Below are 19,295 nucleotides of genomic sequence, written 5' to 3' on the forward strand. Positions count from 1 at the left end.
TATTTTCAAATTATATTTCAGTTTAATTAATTCAGTTCAGTTATTCAGTTTTAACCGTTTAATGCTCATCCCTAAATTTCTCTTCTCTCTCTCTCACTCATTCTTCTTTTCCATTTTCTTCTTCCTCTTCATTTATTTTTCTTCATCTTTATCACTCGGTCGACGTTCCTTCAACGATCCGCCATCGTTTTGTCGTCGCCCCGCCTTTGCTTCGTCTTCACTCCGCCGTCAATTTGCCGTTCTTCCATATTTAATTTTAGCGATTGTTTTCTTAACTCGTTGTGATTACTACGATCTATTTTAACTCTCAAATCTAAAAAAAATGTTTTTGAATTTTTCAGTGTAAGATCTAAAAATCTGCAGAAAAAATGATTTTTTTTTGCAGAAAACAGTGTTTGGTTATCATATTGGTATCACTATGATGTTATCGTATCAGTATTATAACACTGCAGAGAAAAATGATTTTCTGTCAAAAAAGTGGTATCATTAACATTAGCAATGTCTGTATGATAATTATCATATCAATATCATAAGTCACAACATTATACGATTAATGATAATAGTGTGATACAGTTATGATAATAATGTGATACTGTTATGATAATAGATAAATAACGTTATGATAGTATGATACATTTTATGATAATAGTATATACCGTTTGATAATAATATGATAAGGTTATATGATACAATGTTATGATACAGTTATGATAAAATACGTTATTAAATACTATTATGATAAAGTACGTCATGATAATGTTATGATAATATATTATGATATTGTTATGATAAAGTATATGCAAAACCGATATAGAGACCCCTGTACTTTACCAGTTTCGAAAAGCCCCTATCTCAAACTTGTTTACTTTTGAGTCTCTCTACTTGGCTAAATCAAATATTCACACCCTTAAATGGACGGAAATTGGCAAGTGAAATTCACTCTCTGTTAGGCGAATGTGAAAAGAAAAATATTTTGACATTTTTACTTTAGTCCCCGTAAATACATATAAAATTCAAGGACTCTATGTGTATTTTTTTCTTTTCTTCACTTCATCTTCTTTCACCAAATTGCTGTGAAAAATAACCTTATTTTATCCATTTTATTCTATTGCATTATCACTGTTTAGTCTCTTCTTCACCCAAAAGCTAAAAAAACCCGTAATTTTTACCCATCAACCGAAAACCAAAAAGCCTACACTTCTTCTTGTTTCCTCTTTTCCTTCCATACCCTTTTCTTTGTGCCGATTAGAAGGAATAACAAAAAATGCTGCAAATCTAAGTAATTTTCCACTCTCCTTTGAGATCATGTCAATTCTTGACCAATCACCACTGTACCTAAACAATTGAATCATACTATATATCAGTAAAATAACTTTAGAAATTAAAAAAAAAATCAAATTAAAGATCTAATTTTTTTTAAAAAAATCCTTCAGCATCAATGAAGCCCAAACAAAAACTGCAATGACAGACTGAATACGAATCTTCGTACTGGAAATTATAAAAGGAAAAATAGGTTGGTGTTGGATTGTCGAAATTCAAATCAACCAGTAGCCCGAGAATTAAACTGGAACCTATACATGATTTCTTAAATCTCTCGAACAAAGACCCAAAATTTCTGAATAACCTCACGCCAAGAGAAAAAGAGAAACGAGTGAGGAAAGATGGGATAATTGTTTCTTGGGATGAAGATAGCAATAGTGAGACCGGAAATGGATCAGAACTGAAGCGACCCATTCGAAAAAGAAATTCCGAGTTTTATTAGATTTCAGAAATTGAGTGGGAGCAGTCGAATCTAAGAAAAGAGAAATTGATAAAGATTTGAAAATAAAAAATGTTTAAATAAACTGGGAATTATAAAACTAATTGGTGTTAGGGTTTTGAAAAAAAAATGGTGCTGGAACACAGAAATCTGGAAGAAGAAGATGATGGAAAAGTTATCCTTTTACTATTAATGTATTTTTAGTTTACCAATTGTTTATTAAATTATGATTTTGTATAAGATAATCCTTAAATTGTAATGTCACGTAGACCTCAACATATAGGATGAAATGCCATGTCACATATTTCTGTCAATTAACGGAAAGTGAGTTTTACTTGCCAATTTCCGCCCATGTAAGGGTGTGAATATTTGATTTTGCCAAGTAAAAGGACCTGACCGTGAACAAGTTTAAGGTAGGGTCTTTTCGAACAAAATCTGGTAAAGTACAGGGGTCTCCGTATGGATTTTGCCTAAAGTATATTATGATAATATTTATAAAAACAAGTTATGATAATAGTATGATAATGTTAAAGATAATAGTATGATAAAGTATGAAAAATATTTTTTACAAAATAATTATGATACTGAAATGATAACGTTACTCAAGGTGTAAACGATTTGAGCCGAGCCGAGATTTGGAGTGTTCATGTTCGACTCGTTTAGCGAACAAGGTGTTCATGTTCGGTTCATGTTCAATCGAGCTTTGAACAGAGAGTGTTCATGTTCGGTTCGTTTAGATTTTATAGTGTTCATGTTTAGTTCGTGTTTGTTCGTTTAGCCGCTAAATAAACAAACTCATGAACGAGCTCACAAACAAGTTTGTGAACGAGCTCAATAGATTTTAAACGAGTTAGTTCACGAACAAGCTCGATAAGTACTAAACGAGCTCGTTCGCGAGACCGTTTGTTTAGCGGCTAAACGAGCAAACACGAGCTCAGCTTGTGTAACCGTTCAAACGAATAAACACGATTACAGCCTGAAAAAATTATAAAAAAACAATATCTAAAAATTATTTCTCCAAACATATACTAAAATATATTAAAAATACATAGTTTTGTTTACTCTATATAATTTTAGGATTATTTAGGATAATTATATAAAGTAATTTAAATATGGGTTAGTTCGCGAACACCTAATCGAGTATCTAAACGAGCTTATTCGCGAACTATATACGAGCTCGTTCCTGAACTTGTTCACGAACTACTAATCGAGTTGTTCGTGAATGTATACGAACCGAACACCACTATATTCATGTTCAAATCGCTTATATTAATGAACATAAAATCAAGTTTGAGCTTGATTGAACACGAACCGAGCTCTTATAGAGTCAATCACCGAGCTGCTCGCGAACAGCTCGTTTCGTTTACATCTCTAAACGTCACTAATAGTAAAATTATATTTATTTTAATACTCAGAGTAAAAACATAAATCTGGAAAAAATATGAGCTATTTTTTGTAACTTTTTCTTGTTGAGATAAATAGTGTTAATATTTTTATTTTTTTTAAGTAAATATGTAAATCTCCCCTAGGTTAAAGCTTTTTGATATTCATGTGTTAAATATCTAATTGGGTCGAAAGGCCCATAAAAGTACCGCTCTGATCCGGACGCTAGGCCCATTATCTCCCATCTCTGTCTTCGACAACAAGTCTGAGCTTATTACAGAGCAAAAAACAAATTCAAATCAAAACTTGAATTGAAACAAAAATCAAAATCAAAAGGTTAATTTGTTAATTCGCATTCGGTTTCTATACCATCTGATCGATTACCCAATTGGTACTCCGGCAATGATGAACAAGGAGACGAGTGAACATGCCCAGCTTTCAGCACCCGATTCAGCTTCCGAGAGAACACTGTAACTCAATTTCTTATCTCTTTCCCAATCTTTCAGTTGTAGCATTTAAATTTTAGTAGTATGAGTTTATAAGTTTTTTAATATGTTTTTAGGGCATGAGTTAAAACCCTAGTGACTGAGTGTTTATTTAATGGTAATTATTTATTTATTAAAATTATATTTGTAGATACCCATACGTGACGGGGACATCTGTTGTGGCTATAAAGTATAAGGATGGGATTTTGATGGCTTCTGACATGGGAGGTTAGTTTCTGTTTGACATTCAACTCTAATTTTATGAATTTTGAACCACCAGTGAGTACTGTTTTTTTTTTTCGATCGATCCCCGTAACTTGACCATATAAAATATGCTCAGTTGATTAACTGAACCATATGTTAGTAAGTATGAAAAGCAGAGCAGTTACCAGCAATCAATTCAAATTGCATTAGCTCCGTCCTTATTAGCCTTACTATCATCACCGATGTGTACTACAACCTTATCAGCTTCCGCATTTAGTTGGTCTACACCATTTATAACCTCAAATGTTGTTTGTAATTCTTATTTGGAAATCCAAGGACAATTAAATAGTTTCTGCATACCTAAAGCATAGTTATCAAAAGCGCGCCTCAGGCGTGCCTAGGCGCTAGAAAAGCGCTAGGCGAGGGTGGTGCGCCTGGGTGCGCTTCGGGTGCGCTTAAGGCATGAAGTGCGCTTTTTCCAGGTAAGAGACATTGTTGGAAACCCAATTTTTTTTTATTTGTTAAAGTTTTGGGCTTTGGACTTTGAGCGTTTAAAAAATCAAATATAAATAAAACAATTAATGAAAACAGAAGCCTTACAAATATAAAAATATTGCACTTAAAAACTATTATGCTCAAGACTCCTCTATCTTGATCGACGATCTTGTTTTTTATCACATTAAAATAAGAATCAAGGTCATGGACAAAGATTCATGTCATCTGAGCAAGCTTTTATATATCTATAATAGGTATTTAACTTTTTTACGTATATGCGCCTAGATTCACTAGGGCGTGCGCTTTTTTTGCGCCTAGCGCCTCGGGCTATTTGAGGCCCTTTGCGCTTTAGGTGCGCCTAGCGCTTTAACAACTATGACCTAAAGCAGCTTCAAATATGTTTGGATCTGGTTTCTCATATCCAACTTCGGAGGATATAATGAGAGCATCAGACCTGAAAAACACAGCAACAACCTTCAATTCCAATCTTACAAATTCAAACGTTAACTCCCAGGAGGAAGAAGACATGACGTATAACATTTAGGTCGCTTAATTGCTTCCTTAAGCGAGTATCAAAATTGGACACAACAGCCAGCTTAACTGTGCAAAAGCAAAAAGAAAACAATTAACTCCGAGAATACATGACGTACATGACCTCAATGGGACACTGTTTTCTTGTTTACCTTGTCATTCTATGTTGTTTAATTGACATTATTTTGTTGAAGGGCTAAGATGGTAGATTAATTTTGCATGGAAGTAACTAGTGCTATTCCTATTCTTAAGCATATAGAATAGAAAGATGTTGCTGTTTTTCTTTTGAAATGGAACCCCCTGAAACTCCTTAGTTAGATTTAATTCTGCCACACCAAATTGTGTCTATCATCTCACTCTTTTTGTAGTTTGTTGGAATTTTTATGACCATAGGCAGCTTTGTATGTGATTTATAGTATAAGTAACTAAATTCTGTTCAGATAGAGCTGAGGTTTAGTGGTGGTGGGATTATTTTTCTGGTGTATGGCTTAAATTTCTTACTCTGTGTGAATTATGTGAAAATATGCTTTTAGAGTACAATGCCAAGTTCTTGCTTTTGCTTTTTTTTTTTTAAAAAAAAAAAACGGTGCACATGAGTGTTACTCTCCGCAAACATTTCTATTTTTCATGTAAAACAGAAATTCAAACTCAGACCTTGCTTAATCCATGTTAACATCTCTCTCTCTCCCTCTTTCTCTCACCACTGTTGCATTTAATTTCATTCCTCAACATGTATAATAGCTGTATATATCTTCACTTTTAAAATTTAATTGAACTCCATTGAATTTTACAACTTGCAAATTTCTGTTTAATTTTGTACACTTCCCCATTTCTTTGTCATCCAATGGTGTAAAAATTTATACCTTTTTTTTCTTAAACATTTTTGTATTTGGTGTTTTCTCCCATTTACAATGCATCGAAGCTGAACACTGACTGTAATGTCCTGTTATGTGGGATTGACAGCATCTTATGGATCCACTTTGCGATACAAGAGTGTGGAAAGGATTAAGCCTATTGGGAAGCATTCTCTTCTTGGTGCCAGTGGAGAAATTAGTGATTTTCAGGAGATTCTTCGCTATCTAGATGAGCTCATGTAAGTGTAGATTGTTGTATATTTGAGTTTTTTTTAAAAGAAAGGTTAAGGTAAAATTTTAAACCGTTGCTAAATTTTGGAGGTTATTTAATCTGTAATTTTTTGTGCTAACTATTGATTAATATTTTTGAAAACCTTCAGCCTGTATGACAACATGTGGGATGATGGAAACTCTCTGGGTCCCAAAGAGGTGCACAACTATCTTAAGAGAGTGATGTACAATAGGCGCAACAAGTTCAACCCATTGTGGAACTCCCTTATTCTTGGCGGAGTAAAAAATGGACAGAAGTATCTTGGCACGGTAGGCCTCAGTTCATTTTTTTGGCGTTCATGCTTTGCTAAAAAGTGGAGCAGCTTTTTTATTACGAGTCCAATGTGTTGTAAATGGCTTCTCTCAGGTCTCTATGATTGGAGTAAATTACGAGGACGATCATGTAGCCACTGGATTTGGAAATCACCTTGCACGTCCAATACTTCGTGGTGAGTGGCATGAGGACCTTAGTTTTGAAGATGGTGTTAAGCTGCTGGAGAAATGCATGCGTGTACTTCTGTATCGCGATAGATCTGCAGTGAACAAGTTTCAGGTTTGTTTTCTATAAAGATGTAATTGTTGAAATTATCTCCAGTTCCATATAGGATTGTGGATTATTGATCACTAGGGAATTGAACCGCTGGTACTGATTCGCGTTTATATGGTTAAGTGGACACTTAGTTGCTGGTACAGTGGATGCTTTCACTTTCATGTGTAAAGCCTGCTGACAGTGACACAGATAACTTTCATCAAATAATGGAAGAAGAAAGTAGATATCCCTTTCCTTCTGCTAGCAATCTTGCTTTTGGGTTGTGTTTATGTACCATGCATGTAATTTCGTCATAGAGTGAAAGTGAAGCAGCTGGTTCCGCTTGAATTCTGTTTTTGTTTGCTGAGCTTCTTGAATAAACATCTACGTCCTTGCTATGTTCTGCTTCCCATGCTATATTTCACTCTTAGAGTACCTTCCCCGAGATTATAGATATGATAAGTCAGACTGTCAGAGAGACTCAGAGTTTGTTTGGGTGTGTACTATATTGCTTTTATCAATTGTCTGGCACATATTTCCTGCTTAAATATATATATATATATATATATATATATATGTATATATATATATATGAAAAGAAGTGATTTTTGGAAAATTGCATAAATGAAAAGAAGTGATTTTTGCATCTGATTGAATAGTATCATCATGAATTTGTAATCTGCCTTTGTTCCTTATGGAGTCCGTCTTGATGAAGTCCATAATAATGCTTCAAACATGGGGCTTATTGAATAATGGCATAAGACCTGCTCGCATCTCACAATTGCAGTATCAATGTTTTATTACTCTACTATTATACTCCAAGATGATAGATTAGATGAAAACATAATTGGGGGGATCACTATTGAACAGTCTTAAGTAGCATGGTATGGGTTAAACACTATCAAACCGGGGGATAAATGTGAGCGGAGACGAATTCTATCCTGCCTGCTCACATGACGTGGTTGGCATGTCATTCTTGTCTTTGTGGTCTGTTCTTTTATCAGGGAAGACAGAAATAAAAATCAAGGCTTGTAGTATCAATGGTGTCATGTTCCTGAAATTCGACATTAATCTCTCGCCTTCGTAACAATCAACATTCACAATGATTCTCTAGATATATGAATGATTTATTTTTTCTTCGGAACTTGACTGTTAATGTGTTATTTTTTAAAATTTGCAGATCGCTAAAATTACTGAAGAAGGTGTAACAATATCACCTCCATATTCCTTGAAGACATTCTGGGGATTCTCTGCATTCCAGAATCCAACAGTGGGCGCTGAAGGGTCATGGTAGACTCGTATCGTTGCTTTCCTGAATTTACAATTCTGGAGATGCTTACCATGTTAAGGACCTTGTTGACTTATTTTACAGCTTTTAAGTACTTTGTTGACTTGGTTGTTGTAACCTGCTTGCATATTTTATGGTCTCTATGAGTTATATAGATTCTGCAATGTTTGTGATTTTTTTTATTATTATTATACCAAAATTTAGATTTATTTTGGTTAACATGTTCAATTTGATCCAGATGATAATGATTGGTGGGTGACCTATTCAAATGGGAAATTACTGGCTTTGCTGTAGTAAAAATGGATAGTAGATGCGAAAAGGGTGGTTGAGTTTATTAAATTGAGAGGATTGAAGAGAGAGATGAAAATGATTCTCTTTGATTGTGTTTGATTCGAAAAAGCTACACGAGAATGATACTTTTCTATCAATAAAAATCATATTTTCTTATTTTCATCTATACTTTTTTTCCTTTTAATTTTTTTATTTCTTACCTTTAGTTTGATCGTGTTCGTGTCAACCTTCTATGATGATATACTTAGAGTTACTATAAACATAACCTATTTAATAATCATGTCAACACTAGCATTATGCAACAAACTTGTATAACCTCTTTAATTCGGTTGGTCGATTATGGATCATAACAACACATTACCTTAGTTGAAAATAAATTATATCAAAACGATATTTAAGATGTCATAAACAGATTGAATGGATATACATATCAATCTTGAATACGTTATGACATGAATATGTTTAACCTCAATTCGAATGGGTTATCTTTTTATGTTAATTGAATTGCGTTCGCAGTGTCATAATTGATTTTGACACTCCTACCTTGAGCCAATAGATCCACATTTGCTGTTTGCATAACTAAATGGGGTTTACATATTACCAGACTCTTCTGATTGTTTCTTGTAGCCTGCAGGTACTATTTGGGAGAAACTGGCTATTTTTGCTAAAACCAAATGGATCTTCAATTCTTGAGCTATGTTCATCCGAGGCCAATAGAAAAAAAATGAAATATATTATAATACAAATACGAGAAAAACAAACTTACAAACCTCATCGACAAATTTCGGTGTTGAGAATGTGTGTATACAATTATGCCTTCGTGAGGTTTCCTCCGTTGGATAAATGATTACGGCACAACCCTACATTTAGACACTCTTCCGGTGTTTAAATGGATGCAACGATGCCATATCTCCTGCATAGCAAATCTCCAAGTACTTCTCATTCACGGGTGATGAATCTGACGCTATAAACCAGCGGCTATATAAGTGTATATATATAGAGAGACAAAAAGTAGATGAAAATGAAATGAACCTTGTTTTTGCCCATTTGAATATCCATTATTATCTCAACTATATCTCTTGTAGGTTTTATAGTTAATCCAAAAGTATACGGATCCATTATTGGAAGAGTCATTAGATTATGACTTTTATTGCCTTGCAATGCATATGATCTTTCATGTGGTTGGTAATTTATAGAACTTCAGAAATGTAGAAAATTTAATGGTGTGAATTTTGATGCCACTCTTAGTACGTAACTTCGTTTTCAGACATTCAATGGTATGAATTTAATGTTACATGCTAAAGTATTATTTGGTATGGAAATCGTATACAACTTTAATCTTTTGGTATTAAACTTACCTTGTGACTTTCATAGTTTATTTATCTTTGTCGAGTTTAAAATTGAGTTAGCTTGAAAAGGAATCTCGCTCTCGTTGACCACGTTAATGAGAAGGTAATTTTCTAATCAAGTATCAAATTTGATAAGGTTCTGAAGTCTCAGCATGTCGAAGCCTTTGGATTGAATATATGAGGAATGTTTTCGGTTTCCTCTTCAAAACTTCTGTTTTCTTATATTATTAATGAAGTCTGCCTTCTGATCTGATGTACCACTTTAATAGGCGAACAACCCAATCCTTGGAACATATGATTAAACTTGCAAAACATGGTAAAAGCTAACTGGACGGTATTTGTTCGATTAACTTTCCGATGCTAAAATCAGTATTGGCTCGAGCAACGTTTTTAGTATATGAATATAATAGCGTGTTTAGGTATATCTCAAGCTCTTTACATGGTGGTTGAAGGTATATCTTGTGGACTTGGAATAGAAAAGTGCTTCTTATTTAGTAGGGTTTGGCGTTGCATAGGAAATAAGTTTCTTATTCAAGTAGAATTTTTTTTTAGGGAAATTCAAGTAGAAATCTTATATAGGAATATCTTTCTGAACAAGTTTATCTTCCTAAATTGGAGTTTGTGTCCATATAGAACAAATATTTCATAAATCTGATTCTTGGGCAAGTCCCTCAGACGACGTGCTTTATCCGAGTCTTCAAGAATTCTCTCTTATCTTCGTGATTCAGATTACTCCTTTAATTGAGGCGAATCTCAAGAATTCGGCTACCGGTTTTATCTGGCTCTTAGCCCTTTGGGTGAGCTCGATATTGTCTCAGATGATGAATCTCGTGCGACTCGGCTCTACTATACTTATGATAGGATTCTGTATCCATCATTATCCCCCGCAAGTGTGCTAAATTCTTAGCATTTATGCCTTGGTAAATTTTAGTTTTATTTGGGGCGAGTCGTTCTACATTCCGGCGTGTCGTTTCATTTTCTTGTCAGGGTTTGTATGTTTCTTCTTTTCTGCCACGTGTCAATCATCGATTATTGTCTTTTCTAGATGTAAGACAAGTGTCTTTTTGACGACTTTTTACATGCTATCAGTTACATATTTTAGTGGTTTTCTTCTTAACTATTATTATTATATGTCAATGTCTTGAATTAACATTTTGAAAAAAATAAAAATAAATTACATAAATTTCATTAAGGCTAACAACTAGGTATATGAAAAATCCTTTAGTTAATTAGAAAAATTTAAACCCTTTTGAAAAATTAAAAAATTGCAAACAGAAAATACTCAAATAAAATTTTGACTATTGAATTATTTTCATTAAGATAAAAATATTGATTGAGATGATGAAATAACATAATATCTAAGTTGAGTATACATAAAAACAGTGGCGTCGGTGGAGCAAGCTGCGGCGGCCGCCCTACTCGTCCGGTGGCCATCCTCTGAGGATCACTTCAATATCCAATAGCTGCCATATTAGTGGTAAAGTTATAATTTGGTAACGAGTTTTTTAAGAGGAACAATCTTTAATCAGTTAGCTTTGATCCGTAGTGTTAAAAAATTGCAAATTAGTATAAATAAAAGATTTTAAAATTTAAATGCATTAATTTCTGGTTGATTTTTAATTAATTTTAGGTTGATATTTAGTTGGTTTTAGGTTGATTTTTAAGTGATCATTAAATTTATCAAAAATACAATTTTTTTAACGGAGATAGAATTCATTAAAGAAGATTAAAGTATATAAAAAAACGTCATACAACAATAAACAAATATATAATCTTTCAAAACTCTAATCTTAACAAGTAAAAATAAAACAAAAATGATACAAACAAAGGATAATCGAAAAAGAGTAAAATTAAGCCGAAATCTTGCTAAAGTGTCATCTTTGGTCAGCCAAGAACAAAGTTTCGTGATACGAGGGTCTTAATCTAATTTCCGTTTGATTTGACCAATAAACCATTTGATCATTTAGAGTTTCAAACTTTTTAATCACCATCTTCAAGAGAATGCATTAACTGTAATAATATCAAAATGAAAAACAACAACTAAAATTAAATATAGAATAAAACTTCAATATTCTTTGGTTTATGGATAATAATCAAAACAAGAATTTTTTAACATACAAGCTGAAAAAGCTTCAAAATTTTTTGGATTGTATTATAGATCATCCACATGCAAACTAAAAAAACCTTGAATAAGACAAGGTTCTTCAACAAGCACTAAAATTGAACCCAAAAAGACTTAAAAACCCCAAATTATGAAGTGATTATTGAAGACAAACAATTAAAGTAAAGAAATAAAAAGAAAAACGGTTGAGGAAGAGGTGGGTTTTCGGCTAAAAATCAACCTCTAAGTTATGGTAGTTGACTTATGGTTAGAGAGAAGAGAGATGATTTTTTAGAGAGAGAATATTAATAAACTCCTTAAGGGCCTTTTGTTAAAATAATTTGGTTCTATCCGCCATCCAAACAAAACTGCACTCGCGCAACAAAGAAACAACAACCCTACAAAAGAACACTCTGAAATCCCTAAGTTATCAATTCATATTTTTCAATAATAATTAGTAAAAAAAAGATAATATTTTACATAAAAAATAAATATACAGTAAAAACAAAGAACAAAGGGTCACTTTATCCCCTCAACTTGGCCCAAAGTATCAAAAAAGTCTAAAATTGAAAATCTGAATCACTTTTATCCCGAATTTCTCAAAACCGGCTCAAAAATCCTCCTACACTGACGTGCACCTTAATTGGATAGTGAATTTCTAATTAATCATTTAATTTAATCAATCATAATTAAACCGAATTAATCAAGAAATGTTTTTGATTTTTTTCAAAAAAGAAACTCATATTTTGAAGAGGAGCTTTCTTGAGGAAGAACAAACCAACGGGCCTGTTCAATGTTTTAACAAAAATTAAAAAATCAATTTTTTTGTTAAAAATACAAGATTTAGGGGTTAAATTGTTATATATATAAAATGTGGGGGGTTGATTTGTATTTAACGTTTTAAATTAAAAGGATAAAAATTGTTTTTTAATTATTAGGTATTAATTTACAATGTTAAAAAATTAGGATCATTTTAGATTTTTTGTTATTAAAAACCACCTAGGAAAAAAAAATTCACTATCAAAACGGGAGAGTGTATCTCACTCTCTTGTGTGAGAGTGGAAAGGGGGGTATTTGACTTGATTTTGCTACGTTCAGGGTAAACGTGATATGTTTTACTATTTTTGACGTTTTTGTTACTTTGTCCCAAGTTGAGGAGAGGGGGGGGGGGGGGGGGGGTTAAAATGATCGTTGTTCAAGCGCTCCCCCCTCCCAAATTATCAAAAAAAAAAAAACAAACAAATGCATGTTAATTATAACAATAAAAAAAATAAAAAATAAAAAAGTATAAATTAGTATAATTTTTTTTAAAATTTAAATACTTATTTTTTTTAAAATGTTATTGATCTTTGGTTGATTTAATGTTGATTTTGTGTTGATATTAAAACTGATGAAAAAAGTGAAAAGTTAACTGTTAGAAAAAATGAAAAAAATTAAATATATGATAAATAATAAATACAGGAGGTCTAAAAAAAATTTAAAAAAAATATTATGAAAGTTAGTATAAAAATAATTTTTTTTAAGAATAGCCTAAAAGAAAGAAATATTTAATATAGAATATAAAGATTTTGAAGGGATAATAAAAAATAAATGCTATAAAAAAATACTTCCTCCTTTTCAAAATAATAGTCCATTTTCTCATTTTCACACAGTTTAAGAAACACAATTAATGGTCTAACTTTTCATAAATTTATCTTCGTTTTTTCTATCATATCCTTATTAAAGGTTATGACGATAAGCCAATAGCAATACATGATACATTTTAAATAAGGACAATATAAAAATAGACATTCTAAATCGTGATTTACAAAAAAAGTGGACTATTATTTTGGGACTAAAAAAAAGTGGACTATTGTTTTAAAACGGAGGAAATAGTATTTTCTATTAAAAGCCCTAATTATAATAGCCCCTAGACTTTTAATTATTAGGCTAACTTTTTAATTATCTATACTAGCAAAGCTCCATTCAAGAAGCAGAAAGTTTTAAAAAATTAGTATTGATGTAATTTTGCCATTAAAGTAATGTTGTATTTTGGAGCTTAATGTTAGAATCTTTTAAAGGGACTATTATTTACAGATTATCATCATTTTATAATATCAGAGATTTTTCTTTTAATAATAATAGAATTATTTGTGTAGTTATAATTGGGTGGTCCATTTTAACTTGAATGACTAAAGCACCTATAAGTGCATTAAGAGGTTGTGAGTCAAATCACGTTTCGATAACTAACAATTAATAAATGAGACTCGAAAGAATCGATTACCATTTTGATAAAAAAAAAGGCTGCATTTACAGCTCTCAATCTTTAGTTTTGGAATGGCTAACTCGATAGTGTTGAAGAGTCGTTTCATTAATATATCTTTTTACACTTTATTGAATGACAACAAAAAAAATATCCCATAGGTGTTCTGCTATGATTTAATTGGACAGATAGTACAGATAAACGATAAAAATTAAATGTATATTATCAAATCGATTACAGTAATTTGATAGAAAATGGTAGAGTTATTTTATTTGGTGATTAAAGTTTGTACTGCTTAAATAATGTGAGAGAGTATTTATATTTTTATTATTGATAGGGATGAATTATTGGTACAATAATTACCAAGTTGGACCAATTTATTTGCCTTTTCTATTCTTCTACACTCTTCATTCATACCATAGCTAAAAAGAAAAGAAAAATGCAGTCCATGATAAGCTTCCATGGCCTCCCTCTCTCTGTTTCAGGGATCACTCATCACCTCACTCTCTCTAAAGAGTATATATATTTCCCTTTTCACTTGTCTTTTTCTTTTATATAATTTCTGTTTGATTCGATTATTTTTGTTTATCTGTGACGCAGAATGGTAGATCATGATCGCAGAAGAGAAGCTATGAAGAGACGAAGATCACACGGTACAGATCAGATTCAAGAGATGGGTTTTGAAATAAATGTGGAGATTGATGAAGATCTAGCACTTGTTTTCCACCATTTATTCTTCTCTTCTACTGCAAAAGCTGCTTAGGGTTTCCAAATATTTAATTACTACTCTATGCTTTTTAATTCACTCATATTACTTCTTTTTATCATATATATTATAATTAACTGATTAGTATTAGTTTAGTTTAACTAATTTGCTGTGCTATTTGGTTTCATCTGATGATAAATTCTTTCATAATTTGAATTTATCTTTTACTCTACTGGGATCAACACTCTTTAGTTACATTATTATCTACCTTCAACTTTCTTTCACAACTACCAGATTTGTTGTTCTCAAATTCTGACAGTTTTATGATTTTGACCATTCGTTTTTATTTGTTAAAAAAAAAACTTCAATTTTTTTAATATACAATTTGTTATTTCAATTAAAAAAGTTTTTTTTCTTTTAATATCTTTACGTTTTTTATTTTAATATTTTTTGTATTTCTGTGGAGTTTTTATAAATTCTTATCTCTTAATTTTATGCTATTTATTTTGATTGATATGATCTCATCATTTTTATCAATTTCCTGCTATATAGTGTTTTTCATTATTCGGAGGGGATTTTTGGTGCTTCCGAGAGGATATAATCTCACGACATTAGTATGTATATCATTTGAGTTATAATTTGTTCTTCTTGGTGTAGAAAAATACTCACAGTAAAACTTTTAGATACATTCAGTTATTATATTATTCATAATCTCAATTAATAAAAAAATTATGAAAAAAATTAGTCAATTATATTTACGGATTGATGTGTTATATATAAATCACATGTTTATGATAAAAATATAAATCACATGTTAGATGAGTCTATGGAAGCAAATTTGTCATATTATGCTTTGTTGCAGTGCAAACCAGTTTTGCCACAATTAGACAAATATTTGTTGAGTACAATACAACAATAGTGACATATTGCCTTTTCCTAATGAACTAATTTACAAAAACTTGGTTCCAATCACCTTTGTTTTTACTTGTTTGTAATTTTTAAAGATGGATATTTATTAAAGCTTCTTTACCAAAAATGTCTAAATTTCAACTTTTCATTTATATACATATTTTCAATTATTTTAAATTGATTTCGTTTTTTTATATTTTTTTCTCATTTTATCATATATTTTCATATTTATTTCAAGTTTAGCATTTCCATTACATTTTACATTTTTAAACTGATGCGGCATCTTGCCTTTTGATAAATTATTGACGAGTCGATGAATGTAATTTACATAATTTTATTTCTAAAAAATTTAAATTATACACCTAAATTGTATTCTCTCTTCTAGTTCTATTATTTCTAGTTTTAAAATATAGAAATAAAATTATAATTTGGATTTTATAATATGTGATGATAATTATCCCTAGATATAAGAATAATTATGCAACGCAACGGTTGCGCCATGTCATTTGTGCAATAAATCAATGAGCCGTTACCCATGTGTAAATATTTAATAATAAAAAAAATAAGAAATAAATAAAAATTCCTTATCGCAAATGTTTATTGATTTGTTGTAAAAATAACATGTCACATCCGTTGTGTGAGATATAATGATTTGGATTCACTATTATGAGATTTCCATTAAAGCATAGACAATAACACATGAAAAACGACATCGTATTACGTGAGATCCTCTGAGATAAACTAGGCCTGCTCAAAACAGCCCATTAAGCCCATCTTCTGTTTTCTCCTCTGCAATTACAAGTTACAACAAAAAGATGACATCTTTTCAAAACCTTGCTTCGATTCAAAATCATCTTCACTTTCAAATGATTTCTACAAGCAGACATTTCCTGACGCAAATCTACTCTAAAATCCATTTTACCAGTTACCCATTTGTCTCATATCACTCAAACATCTACAATCTTCTCAATTCAGTGATAGCTGAAACCCAGATCAGCCCAGGTTCTATTTTTCATTCAAATCCAATATTCAACCATTACTCCACAAAACCATTATCAAGGTCATATAGAAGGAGACAAAATAAAAGATTAGAAGCAAGCAAGAAGCCAGTTCTTAATCAACCCAAATTTCAAGAAACAATATCTCAGTTACCACCAAGATTCACCAACGAAGAGCTTTGTAATGTGCTAACACTCGAACAAGATCCATTGGTATGTTTAGAGGTTTACAATTGGGCTTCACAACAGCATAGGTTTAACCATGATGCATTAACTTACCATATAATTATCAAAAAACTCGGCTCTGCTAAAATGTATGAAGAAATGGACAACGTTGTTAATCACTTGCTGTCTGTTCCGAACATTGGTAATGAGCCTTTGTATAACACTGTTATTTACTTTTTTACTGAAGCTAGGAAGTTGACTAGGGCGGTTAATATTTTTAAGCATATGAGGGAGAGTAGATGTTCCGGTTATAGGCCGTCCATTCGTACTTATAACAGTCTCTTTACTGCAATGTTGAGTAGGGGGAGGAATTCTTATGTTAATTATATGTATATGGAGACGATTCGGTGTTTGTTTAGGCAGATGGTGAGTGATGGGATAGAGCCGGATGTTTACGCGTTGAACTCTATGATTAAAGGGTATGTTCTTGCTAATCATGTTAATGATGCCTTGAGGATATTCCATCAGATGGAGGCTGTTTATAAGTGTGTGCCCAATGCGTTTTCGTATGATTGTCTTGTACACGGATTATGCGTCCAGGGTAGAACGAGAAATGCGAGGGAGTTGTATGATGAAATGGGGAGAAATGGCTTTGTTTTGAGCTGTAGGTCGTATAATTCACTTGTGAATGCTTTTGCTCTTGGTGGAGAAGTTGATCAGGCGGTTAGTTATTTTTGGGAGATGATTGGGAGGAAGAAGCCGCCGGATTTCATCACGTACCGGACAATTCTGGATGAGATTTGTAGGCAAGAAAGAGTTGGGGAGGCCATGAGGTTGTTGAAGGAGTGGCAGGATAAAGACCTTGTACATGGGCCTGCGTATGGGGAGCTTCTGGATGTTCTTGAAGATGACAATAGAAATTCAAATGATAAACAAAACGCGGATTCAGGTACTACTGAGTAATAGCCTGCTTTGATCACCACAAATACTGTTGTTACAAGTCCTGAGATTTTTATATGCTTTATGTATTTCTCATAATAGCGAATTTTATATATCCTACTTTGAGATTGACGAATCATGTCTGGTTGGCAGCTAATACATATCTTTGTTGGATAATTTCATTTCTGATGTCCTATTTATTGCCTTGTGAGCTATTGATTATTATCTCGTAGTCGTGTAATGCCTTTTGCTGATATCACAAAGTAATGCCTTTTGCTGTTTAATAATTTTGCAGTTATGTCGTCCCAAGCTTATGGAAATCATAATCATGAACAATCATGAAAACTGTGTATACCAAAGAATTCTAGAGAAAAACTGAAGATGGGGAAGCTGGGCTGTGCAGTACTTATTCAATACGTTTGTTGAGGTATTCTATTCATTAAAAACTCTTTGAGGTTTTCTTGGCTGTAACCCGTAGATTAGATGCAGTGTACACTTAAAACAATCTTGAATTGATGCTGTGATTTTCTGCTATTTCCGATATTATAGAAGTTTTGATGGTTAAAAACATCATGGCTAATCCTAGTAGAGCTTGTTATTGTTAGCAATTTCTTGCAGCTTTCTTCTTTCTCACGATGCAGAGCATATAATTTTAGATTTCCAAGCAGCCTTTCTGTATGGAGAAACGATTACCAAGTCTATTGCCTTGGAAATGCTGATTCATTGTCTTAGGATCTTTTACTGCTTTCTATTATCTATAGGCTATTTTTTGGGTGTCATTTTGAGAACTAACTTTATCATTGCTATATAAAAGTCAGGTTGATCATCACTAAGTTACTACAGAAGCCAAAACATAATAAAAAAAATAAAGAGAACGCATTTTAATGTCAGTAGTGGAAAAACTTCACAACAGCCCAAGTATGTATTTCCGACTTTTTGTGAAAGGCTTTCCCTTTTATAAAAATTGAATGATAGAGTTTTGTTTCTTCTACATCAATCAAGTGTTTAGGCCTACCTGATATTGTCTTTCTCCTTCCTAAGTCAATATCGGGTTCAAATTTTTAAACCTATATTTCCATTTGAATTTTTCCGTGCAATTTATTTTCATGTATGTATATTCCTGATGTAGGTTGATTGAGTTATAACTTGTATGATCCATATTACAACTGCATTTCTTATCTATTAATATAGCTGAGTTTGAGTAACTTGGCCAGATTGAAGATGAATATACCTCAATGCTCGACTGCAAGTCCTCCAACATTCTTGTAAGCTTGCCAAGATTTTACCAAGATTGCCACATGTCCGGAAAGTAGCTCGAGACGAAGCCTCAGTTCTTGAAGAGCGATTCCACAAGTTTCCAACCAAGCCAATGGGTGGTCACCATCTGATTACTCTCCATTTGGTTGTTTTGACGCGAATCATATGCACCAAATCAGATTGTAAGTATCATCAAAGATTGTGAGACTAATAATCCAAACGGTACCAAGGTCACATAATCTGCAGCAGTGAGATGGAAAAATTAACTCCTTTTGGCTACGGTATGTGCTGTAAATTGCTGTTACATTGTCTTTAATTTTTCTGTAATTTAACCGACGTTTTAGCATATATTAGTCTTCCACTATTTCCCCTCAAGCTTTTGGTGGAGGGATTGGACAGTTCGATCTAGCTGCTGCTAATAAACTGCAGTGGAACCTTTAGTTCTGTTTTTGGGTGACCAATGTTTTTGTTAATGTTCATGGTGTTGACTCCTGAATGGTCAAGTCAGCTATGTAGCACGGAACAGAAACGTTAGAACAT

General features: G+C 32.3%; 3 protein-coding genes across 5 annotated transcripts; all 3 read left to right on the top strand.

Annotated features, from left to right (window-relative positions):
* Positions 1-3,414: 3,414 nt before the first annotated feature.
* Positions 3,415-8,007, top strand: LOC126664836 (proteasome subunit beta type-4-like). The gene is made up of 6 exons (XM_050357410.1): positions 3,415-3,612; positions 3,779-3,855; positions 5,821-5,950; positions 6,092-6,251; positions 6,349-6,534; positions 7,691-8,007. The coding sequence occupies exons 1-6, from the start codon at positions 3,545-3,547 to the stop codon at positions 7,802-7,804; spliced, it is 735 nt and encodes a 244-aa protein (XP_050213367.1). The 5' UTR covers positions 3,415-3,544; the 3' UTR covers positions 7,805-8,007.
* A 6,130-nt stretch (positions 8,008-14,137) lies between these two features.
* Positions 14,138-14,582, top strand: LOC130014819 (uncharacterized). The gene is made up of 2 exons (XM_056103762.1): positions 14,138-14,297; positions 14,382-14,582. The coding sequence occupies exons 1-2, from the start codon at positions 14,221-14,223 to the stop codon at positions 14,542-14,544; spliced, it is 240 nt and encodes a 79-aa protein (XP_055959737.1). The 5' UTR covers positions 14,138-14,220; the 3' UTR covers positions 14,545-14,582.
* Positions 14,583-15,667: 1,085 nt separating this feature from the next.
* LOC126664832 (pentatricopeptide repeat-containing protein At2g27800, mitochondrial-like) lies at positions 15,668-19,130 on the top strand. Of its 3 annotated transcripts, none has more exons than XM_050357404.2 (4): positions 15,668-17,508; positions 17,794-17,925; positions 18,313-18,416; positions 18,713-19,130. In XM_050357404.2, the coding sequence occupies exons 1-2, from the start codon at positions 16,212-16,214 to the stop codon at positions 17,838-17,840; spliced, it is 1,344 nt and encodes a 447-aa protein (XP_050213361.1). In that variant the 5' UTR covers positions 15,668-16,211; the 3' UTR covers positions 17,841-17,925; positions 18,313-18,416; positions 18,713-19,130. The 3 variants fall into 3 exon arrangements, with proteins under 3 accessions (XP_050213361.1, XP_050213362.1, XP_050213360.1); XM_050357405.2 differs by having other exon boundaries at positions 18,317-18,416; XM_050357403.2 differs by lacking the exon at positions 18,313-18,416 and having other exon boundaries at positions 15,670-17,508.
* The last annotated feature ends 165 nt before the right edge of the window (positions 19,131-19,295 follow it).

This window comes from Mercurialis annua, linkage group LG1-X (genome assembly GCF_937616625.2).
Source record: "Mercurialis annua linkage group LG1-X, ddMerAnnu1.2, whole genome shotgun sequence".
Classification (NCBI taxonomy): domain Eukaryota; kingdom Viridiplantae; phylum Streptophyta; class Magnoliopsida; order Malpighiales; family Euphorbiaceae; genus Mercurialis; species Mercurialis annua.